Genomic DNA, 20,957 nt, shown 5'->3' with positions numbered 1-20,957 from the left:
ACATGGGTTCGACCCAGCCTTTATTACAAGGCCTAGCCGAATTCACTGAGAAGCCCAATGAACCCCTGAGCCCATCATATGGACCCTATGGGCCTAACACTTACATTAAGTGGTCCTTGGGCCAAGCCATCTTATAAAAACCCAAGGACTGTGAGCAAGTGCAAGATTAGCCCATCAGGTATTATCCTAAATGGCCTTACACTTAACCTCTCAGCCCATAATGATCAAGTACTACCCGACAAGAGAGGACCTCTCCCTCGGCAGCAAGGAACAGTGTTGCACTCTCCACTCACATGGATTCCGGGAATTAAAACCATTTGCAAACATTTTGAAACCGTATATATATATATATATATATATATATATATATATATATCAAGTATAAATTTTTGCAAAACAAAATTCCAACGATTGAAATCAACTGCCGACAGTTTGGTTTCCATCAGAGAGAGTGCATTCCCGATCATTACATTTGTCCGACCAAGGGGCTGATCCTGTCACTATGATCACCCACTCAGATGAATTCTCAGACTGCCCCAACATGCCCAGGTTTTGACCCCCGCTAAGGATCTCACTGATTGGCATATCAAAGACAGCCCGATCCGACACCTAGTGAAGTATCATAATCGAGTCTAGGGGTCAGATGTAACTTTCCAGTTTTGCCCATCTATCTCTAAGGTCCAGGGCAATACTGGAAATCTGGTCCGGTTCAAGGATTCGAGTAATCCCATACTGCACGTGCCTTGGGTCTTACCCTGGTGGCCGAGACAAGCCATCCCAACACTTAGCGGCACACCAGTATCAGCCTTGGCAGGATAAATCTCCCCAGATTTACAGGATAAAACTAACACCTGTAAAGGTTAAATTTCTTTCTCTTGCACTTAGAGAGTTAGAGTTTGAAATTCATAGAGAACTGAGTTCATTAGAGATTAAGCTTCAATGAAGTCAATCAAAGACACTAGTCAGTGGCAACATGAAATTCATAGACAAACTGGAAATAAAAGTTACATAAAAAATGAAACCAATCTATGTTAATGGACACAAATAACATAATTAGCAATGCGAGCAAGTCAGCAACTAAATACCCAACCAAAATCGTGTTGTCTAAACTCGACAAGTAAGCAGCTGATGTACCTATGCTTTCTAAATGCCATCAGTGCACCATTGAGAGAACTTCCATCCACCTGATCCTCCATGCCAATAGAATTATTAAATGAAGACAAACGCTTCAACACCACAACATCAGAATCAATATAGAGTCCTCCATATCTGGGCAATGCAAGAAAGCAAATGTAAATATTCAAATTCAAAACAGAGCAGAGGAAAATCTTGACAAATGCAAATGCAAGTGAAGCCTTTTTATCAGACATGTAAAGCAAATTAAAACAAATAATAAACCAGAAAACATATCAAATTTGACATGACAAAATTTAGTATTTAACGCAATGGACTTCTTCCAAGTTCTCCACAAGTACAAAATGCGGGTCATGGATCTCCAAAAATAATAATTTAAATGTATAGCCTATTCAGTGCTAGTTAGCTGGTTAAGATCCCTAGTCTGAGGCCCAGTTCAACCCAAAATCAAGCCCAGCCCGAGGTAAGTTTGTCTAATTGTTTTGGAAAGATTTCTGGTGTGGAGGTAATCTTCTGAAAGACGATTTCCCAGAACCATTTATTGTAGCAGTGGACAAGGAAGCAAAGGTAGCAGACTATTTGCAGATCAACAGTGGAAATTGTGTTTGGAACCCCCTTTTTATAAGAGCTCTAAATGATTGGGAAATTGATCCGTTTGCTCATTTGCTGCAAAATCTTTGTAGTACTAATATTGATCCTAATAGGGAAGAAGATCAATAGTTTCCTATGAAACTAATCTGTTGCAAGCATACTCCTTCAAAATTTGCTTTTTTCTTGTGGTCAGCCTATTCAAATAAGATTCTGACTAAGGATAACCTTTTCAAGAGAGTAGTGGGAATTGATTCTTCGGATTGTGCTCTTTGTAACAGGATGTAGGAGACGGTTGATCACTTGTTTTTACATTGTAAATTCTCTTATAGCATCTAGGTGAAAGTACACAGTCTGTTTGCTTACAAGAGTTGTCTGGTATCAGTGGAGAGTTTCTTGAAAGGGTGGCAGTTACAAGGTCTGAGTAAAAGAGTGTTAATGTTGACTGTGTAGGGGTATTTTAGTCTTTATGTTTTAAGTTGCTGATGTGTAAAGTTCTGTTAGTACTTGTGTCCCTCACTTAAGTAGGGGCAAAGGTGTCCTTTTATGATTTAATAGAAACATATAAATAGATCTAGCTGACTAGAGAGAGACTGATTTTCTCTCTTGTTCGAACCAGACTTCTCTCCTTTATTTTCTTCTCCTCTTCTTCTTCTTCCTCTTCTCCTCTTTCTCTTATTTCTATAGTCATTATTCTAACAGAATTCAAAGGCAGATTGGATTATAATAAAGAGGAAAGGTTATTTGGCAAATGACCCCTGGAGTTGTGTAGTGGTCTTTATGGCAAGAGAGAAATTCCAAAATTTTTCAGAAAAAGGGCAGTCAAGAGGTGGCTGTTTGGAATAAATTTGTGGGCAAAATGTTTTCTTGGTCATCAGCTCAGTTTAACTTAATCAGTTCAAGTTTAGTTCCTTTTTTGATTATGTAAATCCTTTTGTAAATGCTGATGGGATAGTGGCTTAGCTTTTTGTTTGGTTCTCCCTGTTACAGCCTATAGTTGTACAGGGTTTCTGTTTTATATTTTAATGAAATCCATACTTTACCTATTCTCAAAAAAAAAAAAGTTTGTCTACTTGTTTTTGGTGTATCTTTTACTTTTATAGATTACATAGTACAACACATTACAGTTTAATAAGTTGCAACCATATTACAACACCATCTAAATAAAAGGCCATTTTTTTGATAAATACACTTACCCATGTATTTCCTATCTACCTTTAGGATACCGGTGAAAGTGGCAAACCAGCTAGACAAGATTATGAGGGACTTCCTTCAGGAGCCAAGAGACACCAAAAAAACCACCTAGTGAAGTGGGAAGTGGCTTCTAGAAGTAGAGATGAAGGAGGCCTAGGAATAGGAGATTGCCGTTGGAACAGGATAAACTTTGGCATAGAGTGATTATTAGTATTCATGGATTGGCAAACAATGGTTGGGATGCAGGACTCAACCCTAGGGCATCCAATGCTCTCCTTGGAAAGCTATTCATGGTATGCATCTTTATTCTTCTTAATATAAAAGATTTTTTATTAAAAATAAAGAAAAAGTGAGATCCCCCCTTCCTCTTCATCCTCCTCCTAACCCTCCTCCTCTTAAGGAGGCGTAAAGGGAGGCTTACGCCTCTTGCGTTCTGAACTACGCCTCACGCCTCTAGGTAGTGAAACGCCTCGCATCACGCCTCTAGGTAGTGAAACGCCTCGCGTCACGCCTCCGCGTTTTAAAACATTGATTACAGCTGAGCCCAGTATAAAGTATCCCTATTTGTCCCTCATTTTGCAAGAAAATCAGCCAAAGAACAGAATACGGATTTTGCAGCCATCCCACCACGGCACCACCACCTTAGAATCTCCTTCTACTATCAAATTTACCAAGCTAAGATGGTGAGCAATCTGGATTGTATTGCAACAAGTAGTTCAGCCCTAGTAGAGTTTCCTTCCCCCACCAATCCTGAGAAAAGTGCCAAGATATTCCCCTCCTTGTCTCCCACCACCCCTCCCCTACACCAGACAGGCCTGGATTTCCTTAACTACTTCCATCAAAATTCAATTTTAAGTACTCTTCTAGAGGGGGTGCCCAAACTAGATATGTTCTATCCTTCTGAAAACTGCAACTGGCCAGCACCCTCCAGTTTCTCCAAATATCGTCAAAGGAAAACTGGTGAAAAACAGTCCACAGTTTTTAACCAATGTGGTTCCCAGATAGATTTGTTAATGGGTCGGGCTTCAGGCTCGATTTTACACTGTGTTGGCTTGAGCTTCGAGCCAGGCCTATTAGAATTTTTGACAAAAGCCAAGCCCAAGCCCAGCCTATGAAGAGGTCTATTCCCAGCTATCTGGGGTCTTGGGAGGGATAGACTGGGTAAGGTCCTGAGCTTTGGCATTTTCTCACACAAAGTGTCCACTGTCAGACTCAAACATGTTGGAACACCATCTAAATGGTATATCTTATACATAATACAATATAGATGTATGGACAGATTATACATGAAATATCCTGGGGACAACACTTGCTAAAAAACAGTACTTTTCTCAACTATAGTGAAATATTAAAAAGACTATTTTTAAGTGATAAGAAAGATTACTTATACAGAGCAGCCAGACGAATAAGCTCACTGTAGTGGATAGAATAAAATTTTGTCTTTCTCCATTCAAACCAGACTGATGCAAATACATGGGTGGGAGTATTTTTCAGCAGTTCATCAAGATTTGGCATGGCAACGGCAACTTTGAATCTGGACGATAGAAAGCAAATATGTCGTTATCCATCCATGTCATAAGCTTCTACAATGTAAGCATACATAAGAACAAAAATGACCTTTTCAGCAAAAAGCATATAAAAACCGTTGCATGTTGAAATAGAAAAAAAAAATAACATGGATTTTCATACTCTAGAGATAATAGTTTTTCTTTACCACATTTTCTGTTTGTATATAGGCTTTAAAGACAGAAAACCTCATGAAGAATGACCTTAGTACAGTTCCTAACATTAAGAAGTAACTTTTCCATGGAATGATAACACAAGTTTCTATTGAGGTAAGGAGAAAAAAGCAAATAATAAAAATATGAGAGGGGGACTCCATGCCTGAGATACATCTTTGAAGCTTAGTTGTATATCTTAGGATAGGTCATGTTTTTCAGCCTTCGGCTGTGTATGCCTCCCCCGGCCCCTTCCTAGAAATGCTGGGTCCTTTTTCCACTATTAGTAAATACTCTTTGATTATTGTTGCTGATTAAAATACACACACAGTACCATAAATATGTATGAGGTGACAGTCGGAAGATTAGGGATGGGTATGGATTATTGCAAGGAATTGAAGCAGGGAACTTCTCTGGATGGTATCAATGAAAATAAGTCAAAGACCTCCCTTGAAGATGCACTCACTGGCAAAAAATGGAAAAACAAGTATTAGTAGACATTTAAAGGGCCCAAAAAATCATCATCTGGTCCATATTACTAAGATTTTCTCTAGATTTAAAAGTGGAATTTGTGGGTCTTGTCCTTGTAAAAAAATTAAAAAGGTTTATATAGAAGGACAATAATCATCATCATTTTTTGATAGTAAACAGAAAAGAAAATTTATTAAGAAATAAGAGAAAGAGTACAAGCAAGGTGATAATGAATGACCCACCAAATGCAAAACCTCATGCAATTGACAAATGACAACTCCCTACAACTTATGATACTATGCTTCAGCTTAGGCCAGCCAGAAGTGTTCCCCGACCATTCATCTTTTCCGGTGGTTTGAAGAGGAAACTCTTTACCTCTCTTATTTGCCTTCTTTGTTTTTTCACCTTCTTGATGGCCTGACCCCAAATAATCCCCTTTAATTTGGGAAAAAAGCATTTGACACCTTAGCTGTTTGATGGTTGCTCTGGCTCTTGAACCTTCTTACTGCATTAGAAATCTCCCCATGAGCCTTTGAATCCAAAGGATTATCATTTCTCCTTTCTAACTCCAAGACCACATTCTTCTCAAAGAGCTGATCTGCCACCACCTCATTATCTTCTTTAAGGCCATCCCCATCCAAGTAGTGAAGTAAAACTGAAACACTACTCAATTCAGCCTCTCTGAGACTCCTATTTCCCAGATTCCATGCATAGTCTGAAATTGAGCTAGAAGGTAATAAAAAGGAAGACACAAGCTCATCCTTAAAGATAGAAAGTTAAAAAGGGAGGGAAATTGTTCCTTCAACAGGAGGTCACCCAACCACACATATTCCCATAATTTGGCAAGGTTACCCAAGCATAGGTTGTATCTGACAAAGGGAAGGAAAACTAGAAGTATATCATAGATTGATTTCCATGGTGAAGCTCTTGTTGCCCTGTTCCACAGTCCAGCATCCCATCCATTAGCTGAAAGCCCATGAATGCTAATAATCACCTTTGCCCATAATTTGTCCTTTTCAGCTGGCAGTCTCCATCACCATTTCCCTAAAAGAGCCACGTTTCTCTTCTGGATACTTCCAATACCAAGACCTCCAAATTTCTTACTCCTACTCACCACCTCCCACCTAACCCTATGATCCTTCTCCTCACCAGGCTCCTACAAAAAGTCCCTCATTAGTTTTTCCAATTTTCCACTCACAGGCAAGTTAGCCAAAGTAGACCTAATCAATGTAATTCTTCCCCTCAAAGACAAATAGCTTTTCTTCCAAGATGCTAGCCTTTTAGAAATCTTTCCATCAATGGGTTCCATGAATTAGCACATCTTGGATTATCACACAAAGAAAGCCCCAAATAGATCAAAGGCCATTGTGCCACCCCACAACATAAGATTTTAGCAATATCAGATATCTCCCTCTGATCCATGTTGATCCCTATAGCACAACTTTTATCAAGATTCAAGATTCACCTTTAAGCTTGACAATCTCTCAAATAATTGAACCACCAGTTTCAAATTCTGTGTCCACCTCCTATCTCCCCCTTCACGGAACAAGATAGTATCATCAGCAAACTATAAATGGGTGATTGGCACTCTCTCTCTACCCATTCTCCAGCCCTTCACCAAATTACTAGAATCCACCCAAGAGATTAGTCTTCCAATAACATCAGCAATCAAAATGAAAAAGAAACAAGAGAGAGGGTCCCCTTGTCTAAGCCCCCCAAGAGACTGGAAATGATCAACAACTTTCCCATTCACCAAAATAGAATAGTGACAAGTTCTTATACACACCCTTAATCCATTTATACCATCCATCAGAAAACCCAAAACTCCTCAAGACCTCTAAGAGGCAATCCCAATCCACCAAATCGTAAGCCTTCTCAAGATCAAGTTTAAAAATGAAGCCTTTTTTTCCCATCTTCTTCATTTCTTCAACACTTTCATTAGCACTAAGAATCTAATCAATGATTTGTTTGTCTTTAACAAAAGTCCCTTGATTTGGGGAAACAATAAAAAGGAGAACATGCCTTATTCTATAAGAAAGCACCCTTGCAATAATTTTGTAGAGGCTATTCATCAAGCTGATGGGTCTGAAATCCTTAGGGTAAACAACATCATCCTTCTTTGGAATTAAAGCAATGAATGTGGAGTTTAAACCAGGATTAATCACACCTCTCCTGAAAAATTCATTGAAAACTCCTTGGATATCATTTTTTAGGATCTTCCAACAATCTTGAAAAAAATGACATTGTGAAACCATCTGGCCCAAGAACTTATGATCTATCCATAGAAAAAATTGCTTCTCTGATCTCTTCCAAATCAAAACTCCTTTCTTTTTTATCAATAACTTTGAAATTTTCATTAATTAGAAAACTTTAGAATACATTAGGATACAACAAGAAGCTGTGAAAGGAATCATCTAAGTAAGCTGACCCCGGACAAAATTACAAATGTGCCCAAAACATATATGTTCTTTGAACCCCTTGCTTTGCTAAGCTATCTACCAAACTGTTGGCAGATCTCCTAACCCATCCCACCTAGATTGACATGTTCCTTGACATCCATTTAAATCTTCTGAAGTCATTCTTCAACTTCCAAGTCACCCCTTCCCCTTTCTGCAACCATTTTATCACCGTTTTTCAGTCTCCCTCAATGATCAGTCTGTTAATACCCAACTCTTTAGCCCTCTCAACCCCATATGCTGCAGCTAGAAACTCTGCCCCTGCCACATCACCCTCCTCCACAGGATTGGAGTACAGAGCAATAATGAGTCCATTTTCATCTCTAATGGCCCCCCCAATGCCTGAAGGGCCTGGGTTACCCACACAACTCCCATCAAAGTTCAGCTTCTTCCAACCATCTGTTGGAGGAGACCAAGCCTCAAAAAACTGTTGTCTCGTAGATGATGAGGCAGCAACAAGTCCCCAAACCCTGAAAAAGTCTTCGATCTTAAAAACTGAAAATAGCTTCAAGCTTCTGACCCAATGTGCCACCCTCAATGTTATTGTTTCAACTAAAACTTCCTTGCATTTTTCTTTTCCTTCAAATATTCTATCATTTCTTTCCTCCCAGACGGTCCAAAGTATTGCTGCTCTAGTGCACCTCCACATAATCCTACCCCTCCTTTTCATGCCACTGATACCATTAGGGCTGAACAAGCCTTCCACCCTATCAGGAGGGGACCACCTGCACCCAAAAAGGGAAGTAAATCAATTCCAAGCAAAACTGACAAAATGGCAAGATATTAAAAGGTGGAAAGTAGTCTCACCACTCAACTTACACAGGACACACCAGTTAGGGGACAAGCACCAATTTGGTCTTTTCCTTTGAAGTACATCAAAGGTATTAATACAACCATGAAATACTTCCCAACAAAAAGCACTAGTTTTAGGAGGAGTAGGAGGGCACCAAATTTCTTTGATTGGGAAAGGAAGAGAAGATTGTGTGGCAACCAACGAATGAAAAAGGGATTTACAAGAAAACGACCCGTTAGAATTAGGACCCCAAATTCTAGAATCTGACCCACCTTCCCCCAAGAATATTGAATTCAGCAAACCTAACAGCTCAGACACTGCAAGAAGTTCAGACTCTCTAAGGTTCCTGTTAAATCCAAAGTTCCAATTCAACCCTGGAAGGTGAGATGGTTGACTTAGGAAACCTGAAATAGGCTTACCCTTGAACCCGGACAAATCACACAAAGAAGGAAATTTCTTACCCAAAGGAGTATCCCCAATCCACACATCCTCCCAAAATCTGATTTTACTACCAGAAGACAAGTCATACCTGATATGATTTAGGAATGTAGGGAGGAGAACATCATGGATGGCCTTCCAGGGAGCAGCCAAGGTAGCCCTACGAAGACATCGAGCATCCCATCTGTTACTCGACATGCCATGAATGCTTGCAACCACTTTGTGCCATAATTTCTCATTTTCATTTGGAAACCTCCAAAGCCACTTCTTAAGATCTTCTGATAATCTCGACCACTCTAACCCATCCAATCATACCCTTCCCCTTAAAGGCCTTCTAAAGATAGATTTAAAGTGGTCCACAAAAGCCCTTTTTTTTTGAGAAAAGCACATGGCAAAGGGAAAAAGCCCCTGGAGATTACACAAAAGCCTTTTCAATCTCGCTTTGTTGGGTGATGATGATACTGTAGAGAAGATGGGCCGAATGGCCCATAGACTGTCATTTCATGTTATGTTATGTTTCTCTCTGTTGTGGGCCTTATTCTGGGCCCATACTCTGTAATGTTCTGTTTTTGTATTTTCCTGCCCACTCAAGGGCCTCTCTATAATTTGTCAAAGATTAACTTATTAATAAGATGTTTAGAGTTTTAGAGAGAGGTTAAGTTCGAACCTCTTACCCTCTAACACTCATTGCCGCCAGCTCCCTCTTCTCTTCCTCTCTTGTTTGTTTATTTTCTGGTTTGCATCTAATCTCAAACAGTCCCATACATCAAGTGGACTGTTTTTCAACTTGGTATCAGAGCGGGCCATTGCTTGGCGTGTCCCTCATGTGGTTCTAGTTCAGCCAACTGCATGAGAAGGTTCTAGGGCTGAAAGTTTACAGTGGAGGGTGCCCAAGTTTCTATACACTTGGAGAAGGGTTCGACGACCAGAAAGAATCAGAGAGCAAGTTGTTTGGCCTAATTTGAAATCAGAGAAAAAGAATTTCAAAGTTATCTCAGAGAACAAGTGTTCGGCCTGGTTTATAGTTTAAACCAGAGACTCTCTTACTGTAAGTTTTTTCTCAGTCCTTTGCTGGGTTATTTTTTTGTTGTTTGGGAGGACTATTAAAGCATTCAAAGCCCACCTCCATTCGTTGTTCGGCCCACTGTTGCTGGACTGATTCTACTCAGAAATTTCTGGGTTGTTTTGGAAGTGCTATTCAGCTAATTATTGGACTGCCAAGCTGCTGAAACTAATCTAAACTAAGTGGTACTAGTCTCATCTTCATCCCAGCCTCTTCTTGGACCTATACTGAACACTTTGAAGTGGTTTCTTCTAGTTAACAGTAGGCTGTTAACTACTGCACACTGAGTGTTCGACAAAAGATCTCTTAAGGACTGTGGCCTTTTTTTCTTCTCTTTGGGACAACGGCTGTTGGGAACCTGAAATACCTTGTGATTGGAGGTTTGTTGGGTGTCCTTTGAAGGCTGAAATAGTATAGAAAGAACTACCACCGAACTGGACTGTCACAGTTATCAAGATTGAACTGATTCTGTGAACTAGTTGTTGTTGCCTATTCAGCTCAACTAAACTCATCAAGACCCCCAATACTTTGGGAAACCTATTAAAAATCCTAATTGGAGCCTTTACATGATGGATTTCTCAAGCCTTGAAAATAAGAATGCTGCTGAATATGGACAGATTTTGGGAACCCCAACCGATTCTATGCTAGCTGTAACTACAGTTAAGCTTGATGGGACCAACTATTTGGCTTGGCCACAATCAGTGAAAATCCATATTTGTAGCAAAGGAAAATGGGGTTTTATTTCTGGGAGCAAGAAAGCTCCTCCAGAGGATGATCCATCTTATGAGAGATGGGTGCAAGAAAACTACATAGTGATTGGGTGGCTTGTGAAATCAATACAGCCACAGATTAGTCAGCATTATCTGTGGATGAACTCGGCTAAAGAAATCTGGGATAGTGTTGCAAAAACTTACTCCCAGAAGTTGAATGTTGCCAGAGCCTACAAACTGAGAAGTGATGTGAAGAATCTAAGACAGGGGGAGAAGTCACTTGCAGCATACTTCTCAGCCTTAAAATCTCTATGGCAAGAGATTGATTTGATAGAGGTTGTGACATGGGATACCCCTAAGGATGCTGAAACATACAGAAAATTGGTTGAAAAGAATACGGTCTTTGAGTTCTTGACAGGGCTGAATTTTGAATATGACATTACAAAGCAAAACATCTTGTCCAAGGAAGATGTTTCATTGTCTCAAGCATATGCTTTGGTCAACAGTGAAGAAAGTAGGAGGCAAGTGCAGGTTCAAGGAGTCAGTACCAATGATCATTTTGCAAATATGGGAACTAAACCCAAAGGGGTTACAGGAGCTCCCAGTGGCACAGGAAAGGAGGTGGTGTGTGAATATTGCAAGAAGCCGAAACACACCAAGGACAAGTGTTGGAAATTGCATCCCGGTCTTGTCCCTATCCAATTCCAAAAGAAGAATGATAGTAGAAAGACAGGAAGTGCACATGCAGCCACAAGTACAGATACAGAGGTTGAGTCTGCCAGTGCACAATTGGCAGCCATGAAAGCTGAATATGAGAAGTTTGGAAAGATGATCAGCCAGCTTGAAGGTGTAACTTCATCATCTAACCCTTATGGAAGTCCAGCCACCACCGCATTTGTTCACTCAGGTATAAGGGCTTCTGCTAACCATGCATCCACCTCAGGTAATCCCAAGACCCCTTGGATCATTGACTCAGGTGCTTCTGATCACATGACCAACATTTCCACTTTGTTTGTGTCATATGATTTGCTTCCTAGTCGTGACAAAATCACCTTAGCTGATAGTTCTCTTGCCCCTATTTCTGGCAAGGGAACTGTCAAGCCTACAAACTCTTTACTCTTATCTTCCACTCTTCATGTATCTAAGTTAAATACCAACTTATTATCTGTAAGTAGCTTGACCAAGTCATTGAATTGTTGTGTAACATTTTTCCCTTCTCACTGTGTGTTTCAGGACCTGAAGTCTCGGAAGGTGATTGGGAGTGGCCATGAAGCGAATGGAATATACTTGCTCGACACCCCTAGCCAATGCTTTGATCATCCCAAGAATGTTGCTTTTGGTTCTACTTCTTCAGAGTCTATCAGTCAAATTATGTTGAGTCATTGTCGGTTGGGTCATTTACCTTTTTCTGCTTTAAATCATTTGCTTCCCAAACTGTTTAAGGGAGTCAGTGTGTCCAGTCTCAATTGTGAGTCATGTCATTTGTCAAAGCATTGTAGAAAAAATGACCCTGTGAGCAATAAAAGATCTTCTTTTCCTTTTCATATTGTACACTCTAATGTGTGGGGGCCTTACCACTTATCCTCTATGGGGGGTTACAGATATTTTATCATGTTTATTGATGATTTTTCTAGATTCACTTGGATATACTTAATGAAATCTCGAGATGAAGTCCCGAGACTTGTGAGGCAATTTCATGAGTTTGTTTTAACTCAATTTGATACCAGAATTAAGGTTTTCAGATCTGACAATGCAAAAGAGTATTTTGAGAAAAGTTTATCCTTGTATCTCTCTGACATGGGGGTTATTCACCAAAGCTCCTGTGTTAGAACCCCTGAACAAAATGGAGTTGCTGAGAGGAAAAATAGACATATTGTTGAAGTTGCAAGGAGCCTTTTATTTGCCTCACATGTTCCCACAAGATTTTGGGGTGATGTTGTACTTACTGCTACCTATCTCATAAATCGTATGCCATCCAGGGTTTTAGGGTTTAAATCCCCCTTCAATCTTCTTCATCCAGACAAGGATCTCTTCCCAATTCCTCTTCGTGTGTTTGGCGATACCTGTTATGTTCACGATCCAAGTGTGCAGAGACATAAGTTTGAACCAAAAGCCCACAAATGCATCTTCCTTGGTTACTCCCCCACACAAAAGGGTTATTGTTGTTTTGATCCAAAGATTGGCACCCGACATGTCTCTATGGATGTTACCTTTGATGAACTTTCTCCTTTTTATGGTTCCTCTCAGGAAAGACATTGTCAACAGGGAGAGAGTTTGTCACAAGTTTTTGCTCTTCCCCTTCCTGTCCCAGTTGAGTCTCTTAACAAACCTGTATCCTCACCAAATGAATCAAAGGAGGATTAGCCACTTCATTCCTCTTGTCCTAGTGCTCCTATTTCTTTACCTCCTCGTCCTACCCATAATCCCAAAGTGTATCAAAGGCAGAGATCCAGGAATGAGCAAGTGGTTTCCCTTACAACAGAAGAGGCTCATACACTCCCAATCACAGATGAGATAACAGGTACTGCTTCAGCTCCCTTGGAATCATTCTTCCCAGATCTTGATGTCCCCATTGCTGTTAGGAAAGGAAAGCGGAAGTGTATTGCACACTGCATTTCCAAACACCTTTCTTATGACCTACTTTCCCCCTCATACTGTGCCTACCTCTCTTTAGTTGCTTCTAGCCCCATTCCTAGGTCTGTATCAGAAGCTCTTGGGATTCCAGAATGGAGAGATGCCATGCAGACTGAAATGGATGCTCTACATGAAAATGGTACTTGGGAGGTGGTGGATTTGCCTGAAGGGAAGGATCCAATTGGGTGCAAGTGAGTTTTTACCATTAAATACAGGGTTGATGGGATTGAGAGGTACAAGGTCAGACTTGTTGCAAAAGGCTACACACAGACATATGGGATTGACTATCTGGAGACTTTTGCCCCTGTTGCTAAGATGACATCTGTGAGGGTTCTTTTATCTCTGGCAGCTCACTTTGATTGGCCTCTCTATCAGTTAGATGTAAAGAATGCATTTCTGAATGGTGACTTACATGAGGAGGTCTACATGTGTCTTCCTCCAGGAATGTATGGGAAAGATATGCAAGGAAAGGTATGTTAACTGAAGAAATCTCTTTATGGCCTCAAGCAATCTCCTAGAGCCTGGTTTGAGAGATTTAGAGCTGCACTTGTTAAATTCAGCTATGTTCAGATACAATCAGATCATACTCTTTTTGTTAAGAAAAGTGGATCTCTAGCAGTGTATCTCATTGTGTATGTTGATGACATTATAGTGACTGGTGATGATGCCTCAAGCATTCTGGCCCTTAAGTCTTTCCTCCGTACAGAATTTGAGATTAAGGATCTGGGGGAGTTGAGATACTTCCTTGGCATAGAAGTTGCCAGATCCAAGGATGGGATTCTTATTTCCCAGAGGAAATATGTCCTTGATTTGTTGTCTGAAACTAGAAAAATGGGTGCAAGACCAGCTACAACTCCTATTGATATGAGTTACAAACTTTCAGCTTCGGATGGAACTTTGTTAGAAGACAAAGGGGTCTTTCAGAGACTTCTTGGGAAGCTTCTATACCTGTGCATGACTAGGCCAGATATTGCGTATGCTGTCAGTTGCATTAGCCAGTTCATGCATGCTCCTAGATATACCCATATGGCAGCAGCAGAACGGATTTTGTGCTATCTGAAAGGCATGAACAATTTTAGTATTATTATCTCCTTCCTTAATCCACTTATGCCTAATTTTTTTGTCTCCAACCAACCTCCTCCTTAAACAACACATCCTCCAACTTCTTCCTAAGGGACCATTACAAATCTTTATTTTCCACTCAAAAGGTTCCATTTTCTTCTTTAAGATCCAGCTCCTCAATTTGGCTTCAAGTCTCCCAAGCTGGTGGATATTCCATTCTTTTATTTTGGCTCTCAGATCCTTCAACTTCCTATGAAATAACATGCCCTTCCATTTAACCCTTAGCTGACTTCCTTCCCACCATTCCTTGACCTTCTCCAAAAAACCATTATGACGAGCCACATGTTTTCAAATCTGAACAGTGTAGGGTCACTCCCTCTAAAATCTTCCTTGGCAATGGAAATAGGCCAATGGTCCGAAGTCACCCTAGGTAAAACTCTCAAAGCCATACTTCCCCAATACACTTCTAGTCCAAAGTAAACAAAAATCTGTCCAACTTGGAGCATATTGGATTAGCTTGAAGATTGGACCAAGTGAACTTGTTCTTCCCACCATCGGATTTCCCTCGGTTGGCCTCTGATGATCCTCATCTACTTCCTCATTGGCTTCCTAGCTCACCAAATTATTTGGTTATGTCCCCCCCCCATCAACCTACTGTATCTCAACCATGTTCCTATTTCCACCCTTTGTCGCAAGATGCAAAGAGTAGAAAGTTCCTTTCGAAGTGTACTCCTTGGCAAATAACCTTCCAATAATCTTCATCCGCCTCGAAGCCTATACCATCCTCCTTACCAATGTCAATAGGGGACTCAACCTTAGAATCCGAATCTTCTTCAGAAAAGTTATCTTCAGCCCAATCATCATCACCATCGTCTTTTTCCTCCATGCAAGGTCTAACATACCTCAGATTACGACGTTCTTTTTCAGGTCTCCTATTTTTCTTCTCTGTCAATTGCTATCCAAGGAACTCGCTGCAACTTCCTTTTAACCCCTTGCTCGACCAGTGCTTACCATCGTCTTAGCTTGAGAAGATGATAGACCCATCTCACTATGTCCTAATGTAGTTGTTGGTCGACCCATGTGATGTTTTAAAATATCACATGACTCACTTAAATCGAGCTCGACCATCCCAAATGACACTTCATCCAGCTAATCCATCCGGCCTTTGATTGGTTCAAACTTGGGCGATGGCTGGTTCTTGGAGGATTTAAATTATTGTCGCCCAAGTAAGAGCCGACAAGGTTTTAAACTTTTTAACAACCTCCACAAAGCTTCCTTCCATTAAAGTTGTCTTCTTCCCAAAGCCCAACTGTTCAACTGCCTTGCCTGGAAACCAAAACCTCTCGGACCACTTCCTTCTTCCTTCCACGTGTACACCACCCTTCCACCTCATCATCATCTTTTACCCAATTGCATCCATTCTAGAGCGACGCTTCCACTTCCGTCGCCAGCCACACTTTGCGCCACTCACCATTGGAGAGAGCATCAACAGAACAAGGCACCTCCTCTGGCTTAATTCCAGCCACTCTGATTTTTGCAGCATACAGATTCGAGATGTTACAGCCAATCAACATACCACCCATCATTCTTGCTATATTGTCGAAGATGTCATCTTCCACAAACAGAATGGGAGACCTAGCAGCTTCGCCATGAAAAGACTGTTGTGAAAATCTCTACTATTACAGGAGGCATTCCATTCCTGTACCACAACCGGACCTAACTCAGTCTTGACCGAAACGGGAACCACCTTCTCCTCTCCCACATCCAGTAAGGCTTTCTTCTCATCAAAGGGTATCAGAGAAGCTTTGCACTTAATCTTAAATTTATCAATGACAGAGGTTAGAATCGTATTCCAATCCAAAACCTTCCTTTCTGCTGTGAGAACAAACCTCTGAGCCCACAATCCTTTCTCAGAATCCAACATAAGTTTTTGGGTTTTAGTTGAGCTTATTACAGAGAAATCCTGCTCCTTTTTCTCCTGCCCCTTACACTCTGTTTTCCTTGCATCCATACCAGCTTTGGTCTCTTCTTTTGTGGACTGACATCTCAGTCCTTCTGTCTCTGATAAGTGCTTCCCCTCAAAATTTTCTTTCACCAACAGGGAAACCTGCAATTTATCTGTTACCATCTTCCATCCCACGCCTTCCTTCCCCTCCGGAATGCATATTAACTGCTTTTTGTCCATGCCAAAAAAATTCTGAGATTGCCAAGAAACACTCTTTTCCCATTTCTTTTCAGTACCACCTCATATTTTCTCCTCAGAATCTCCAAGGTACACGTCCAGCCATTTTGCTTAACTGAGAAAGTTGCCCCGTCAAGAAAGCCTTTGAGCCAGAACGCTGCCCCTCCGATTAAGAAAACTGTAGCTCTGTTTCCTTCCCTAATATTTAATGTTGGTCAGTCTTTCCTTTTTCCTTCCTCGAACAGCAATCTCTTTGCCTCAATCCAATCTCCTCTCTCCATCTTGTCACTGGGCAGAACTCTCCGCTCTCCATAGATCCTTCCATGGTAATCATGTTGTTCCCTGCCATTTGCATGCATGTATAATACCATTACCCCTCCCATTCCTGAGGGATCAAGATTAGACAATGACCTACCACCAAGTCCAAGATTCAAGTCCTCTCTCATACCTTAGCATAGGTCATCATCATGGATGCAGTGGAAGATTGTAGAACCAATAGAAGATCTTTAAATAACCTGAGTGCTGATAGTCTGATACAATGGAATTCCCTTTGAACTAATGACCATTATGCTGCTAGAAAGAGGATTCTTTCTTTTAGGATGTTCAGATGTAAACATGCCTCTTTTTTTCTTTTTTTTTATGAGTAACAATGATTTCATTTCATCAATGGAAGTATTTCATGGGTATACAAATTTTTCTCACTCTAATATTGAGAAGAAGAACCAGAACCAAAACAAGTACAAAGCAGCCCCCTATAAGCTGACTAAAGAGATTTTCTGAATGCAGTTGACTACCCAGCAAATCCATATACCGGTACAAAGTACTAAGAGTTACTAGCAACCCCTTCACCCCAGAAAGGCTGCTAGCTAACGAGTTAGATGATCATGGAGCCCAGTTGAATGAGATGTTCATCCAAACAGCCAATGATCTTAAAACCAAAAATGTTTTTTTTTTTTATGTGTAGTGATGATTTGAGCTCATCCCTTATTTGAGAAAATAGGCACTATCCTAATGAATGGCTAAAAATATACTTGTTTTAAAGGCGAAAAGAAAACTAGTGCATTAACCTTTTACTTTTATAGATAAGAGTATCTTTTATCTTTTCTTTGGACACGTGCCCAGTTCATAAAAAATGAAATATGAGCAAGTCATCACCCTTTTCTACTTAGAACAAAGAAAGAAGGAAAGAATACCACAAAGCACTAACACTCCATTGTTGAGATCCTACATCCATTAGTGGTTTAGTTATATTATACTTCTTCAAAGTGCAAAGAACACTTTAGATTATGGAACAATAAGTATGGCTGCTGCATTCAGGAATCTTATTGTAGCATAATGTCTGACATTATGTTACAATAGGGAGGCCTTGTTTTGGGCTTGCTTGTAATTCTGTTTTGTTTAAAGGCTCATCATCTTTTTGGATGATGACAGTTGTACTCTTTAATTAATCAATGAAGTTACTGTTTCCTATCAAAAAAAAAAACATAATGTTTAGGTCATCATCGTCACACTAGCTTCTATAGAGCAAAATTAACTTACTCAGACAGTTCAAATTATATCTTAATTTAGTTCTCAAATATTCTGAAAAAATAATTGTGCTTTCCGGTGAGTGTATATGGTAAAAAACCAATATCTAGATTTTTTAAACTTTTACGGTACACTATATCTAGATCCATTTGGGAAAACATGGAAAATTGATGGCCTCCAGTTAAGATATACGCTACAAATCAAACAAACAGAAAATAAGTGGATAATGAATATCTTAATGGTGTAGAAACCAAAGGATGGTTTGAGAGCATACCCATCCTTTACAAAGCCTTTGAAGAAATCAAGCTCAATCGTTTCAGAAAAAACTACAACACAAGCATCTGGATGATGATAAAGAAGACTTTCAAGGCCTCGTTGATGCCGTACACTATACATCCATGGTGGGGAATTCCAAACCATAAAAACTTTCATTGAGCATTTACCTTTCCCAAAGAATTCATCCATGAAGTCGGAAAAAGATAGATAAGGATCTAAACCAGGAAAATAACCCCATCTCTTGCCATCAGCATATTTAGGACCTGATACCTCAGATTGAACCTGAGACACAGAATCAGGATTCTTCAAGAGGGTCTGTTGAACCAATTCACCCCTAGAAGAATTTTCAATGCCTTTTGTATAACCGTGTTGCAAAGGCCCCCTCCCAGTACTCTTATAGGATGAGAAACCTTGTTTTTTCACCATATCAGTATGTGAAGTTTCATTAACAATAGCCGCCTTCTTAGCTGAATTAAAAGACTCAGAAACATTAACAATGTTATTACTGTCGACATTAGCAGTCGAAGTGTCATCTAAAGTTCTACGTTCTGTCCTTTTGACCTCATTCTTTGTTCCTTCAGCATTTCCCTCCAATCCCTTTATCCCAACATTCACATTATTCCTCTTCCTAGCAGAAGAGTCATGACCATCTCCTACAACTTCAGAATCACGGGGCTTCTCCAAAATTCCCAATGGTTTTCTTACACCAAAGGGAATTTTCTTAAGCTCATTCCACATTACTTTCTGCATAAGCTTATCTCCCCTTGTTAGAACCGTTGATATCCCATCTGGGTCTTGCAGAAGGGGATTGTTCAACGGATTTAACAGCTCCAAATTCGACTTAAACATTCTATCCCGTCTCAAAAAGTCACCTTTTGCCTCAAACCAAGCTGCCCAACCCTCTCTCAATGGTGAAACCCTGTTACCCGCCTTCAACAACAATGCGTCTTCAATTCCGTTAATTTGATCCAGTTTACCCCGAATGTCCTCATCCAAAGGCTGATCGTCCGAAGCAAATACAATCTTACTCCGATCCTCCGAATCCAAACCAAAACTAGAATCAGAATAATCGTCCCACTGTTCATCAATCGAACGCCTATCGAACGCCCGCCTCGTCACTCCTAGAACATGATCCCAGTAATAACCAAACCTCTTATTTCTATTCCAATCCACACCCTCAGACTCCGATTCCTCTTCATCTACTCCTCTCAGAATCTCCTCTTCATTCGAAAGCTTAGACTGATCATCACTCTCTTCTTCCACAACATCCAGCTCATCGATCCGATCGTCATTTCCGTTACCGGCACCATCACCGTCTACATCTTCTAGTAACGGATTGGCAACGAGTTCATCGAGGTCGTTGGAGGAATCTTGTGAGAAATCTAGATTTGGAACAGAAGGAAATCCTAACCCTAATCTTGAAGAGGAGAATGGGCGTACCTGGGACCGTCGGTCAAAGCTGAGTCGACTGTAAAGAACTGAGACCGAGAGGAGGAGAAGGAGCGCAGCGATGATGGTGCAGAGCTGAGCACCGTAACGGGGGCGTCTCCGGTTCCGGAAGGTTCTAAACATTTTTCGGTTACGGAAGGGCGAAGAGTTTCGGATATCTCGTTAGCGGCAATGGTGGCATCAGAGAGACATAGAGGAAGAGGGGAGTGAGACTTGCTAAGGTGCTTGGTTTATCGAAGGCTGGGAGTACGCAAGAACAACGTATAAATTTCTGCTTTCCTGTGAAAATGCCCCCAAGAACACTTCGAATATCCGGCCAATTGCCCCATTTGAAAAAACCTCATTTGTTGAGAAGAGACTCTATCATTCTTCCCTTTCACAGTTGCGGCAGCACACCATCAACCGACGAACCAGAGATCCCGAACAAGAGATCATTCCAAAGGTTTTGTGAGAAGGAACTCCATCAGTCTTGCTTACCATCAAGCAACAAAAATGGTTTTACTTGTAGGTGTCATCTCTGACGACCGTGAAGAACTAGAAATCTCGAAACAGAGATCTCAAACTAGAGACCATTCCCAATTGGCGAACCCTACTTACCATCAACCAAGCAAACAGATGATCTCAAACTAGATCATCTCTGATGACCGTGACCGTAAACGTGAAGAACCAGAGATCATTCTCAAGGATATTTGCGACCCCGATATCTTAAACCAGACCGGAGATCGAAACTGATCCAATTATCTGACTTCAGAATCCGACACCGCTCTAAATTTTGGGTAGTGTCAAGTTAGTATCCGAAATTTTAAAAGTGTCAAGTTAGTCCCTCCCGTTAATCGACCATAAGTTATTTAATGAAAATGTAAAAATTACCCTTTAAGAAGATATTATTCATTGTATTTTACCTTAGGACTTAACCAGTTATTTTCAAAGAAAAAAAAATATGAAATATTATAGCAGAAGCAATAACCTGAAACAAAGAAATAATTAGACAATAATGTGTTGCAAATCTTAAGATAGAAGACAATGACTTCATTAGTCTAAAATCTCAAACACCTCAACCGGTTCAGTCTCAAGGTAGAACTATAGAAGACAATGAACAGTGTCTTCTTTTGAAGGATAGTTTTGACATTTTCAATAGATAACCGATGGTCGGTTAACGACAGGGACCGACTTGACATTTTTTGAAAGTTTAGGTGCTGTAGTGACACATTTGAAAGTTCGGGTACTAACTTGACACTAGCCCCAAGCCCCTACTTCACTCC

The 20,957-nt window shown here is 40.5% G+C and overlaps 1 protein-coding gene across 2 annotated transcripts in view; it reads right to left on the bottom strand.

Annotated features, from left to right (window-relative positions):
* LOC104610991 (alpha 1,4-glycosyltransferase family protein) overlaps positions 1-20,471 on the bottom strand; it is a 47,016-nt gene extending 26,545 nt beyond the window's left edge. Inside the window, exons 1-3 of one of the 2 annotated variants that reach the window (XM_010277879.3) lie at positions 18,245-20,468; positions 4,301-4,450; positions 1,135-1,269 (exon numbers count right to left, since the gene is read on the bottom strand). In XM_010277879.3, coding sequence (XP_010276181.1) covers positions 1,135-1,269; positions 4,301-4,450; positions 18,245-19,818 — 1,859 coding nt within the window. In that variant the 5' untranslated portion in view covers positions 19,819-20,468. Of the gene's footprint in view, positions 1-1,134; positions 1,270-4,300; positions 4,451-18,244 lie in introns of both variants that reach the window. The other variant, XM_088891300.1, reaches the window with a different exon arrangement.
* Between the last annotated feature and the right edge of the window lie 486 nt (positions 20,472-20,957).

This window comes from Nelumbo nucifera, chromosome 7 (genome assembly GCF_055504915.1).
Source record: "Nelumbo nucifera cultivar China Antique chromosome 7, China Antique-T2T, whole genome shotgun sequence".
In the NCBI taxonomy this organism is placed as follows: Eukaryota; Viridiplantae; Streptophyta; class Magnoliopsida; order Proteales; family Nelumbonaceae; genus Nelumbo; species Nelumbo nucifera.
This window is presented reverse-complemented; position numbering and strand designations above follow the sequence as displayed.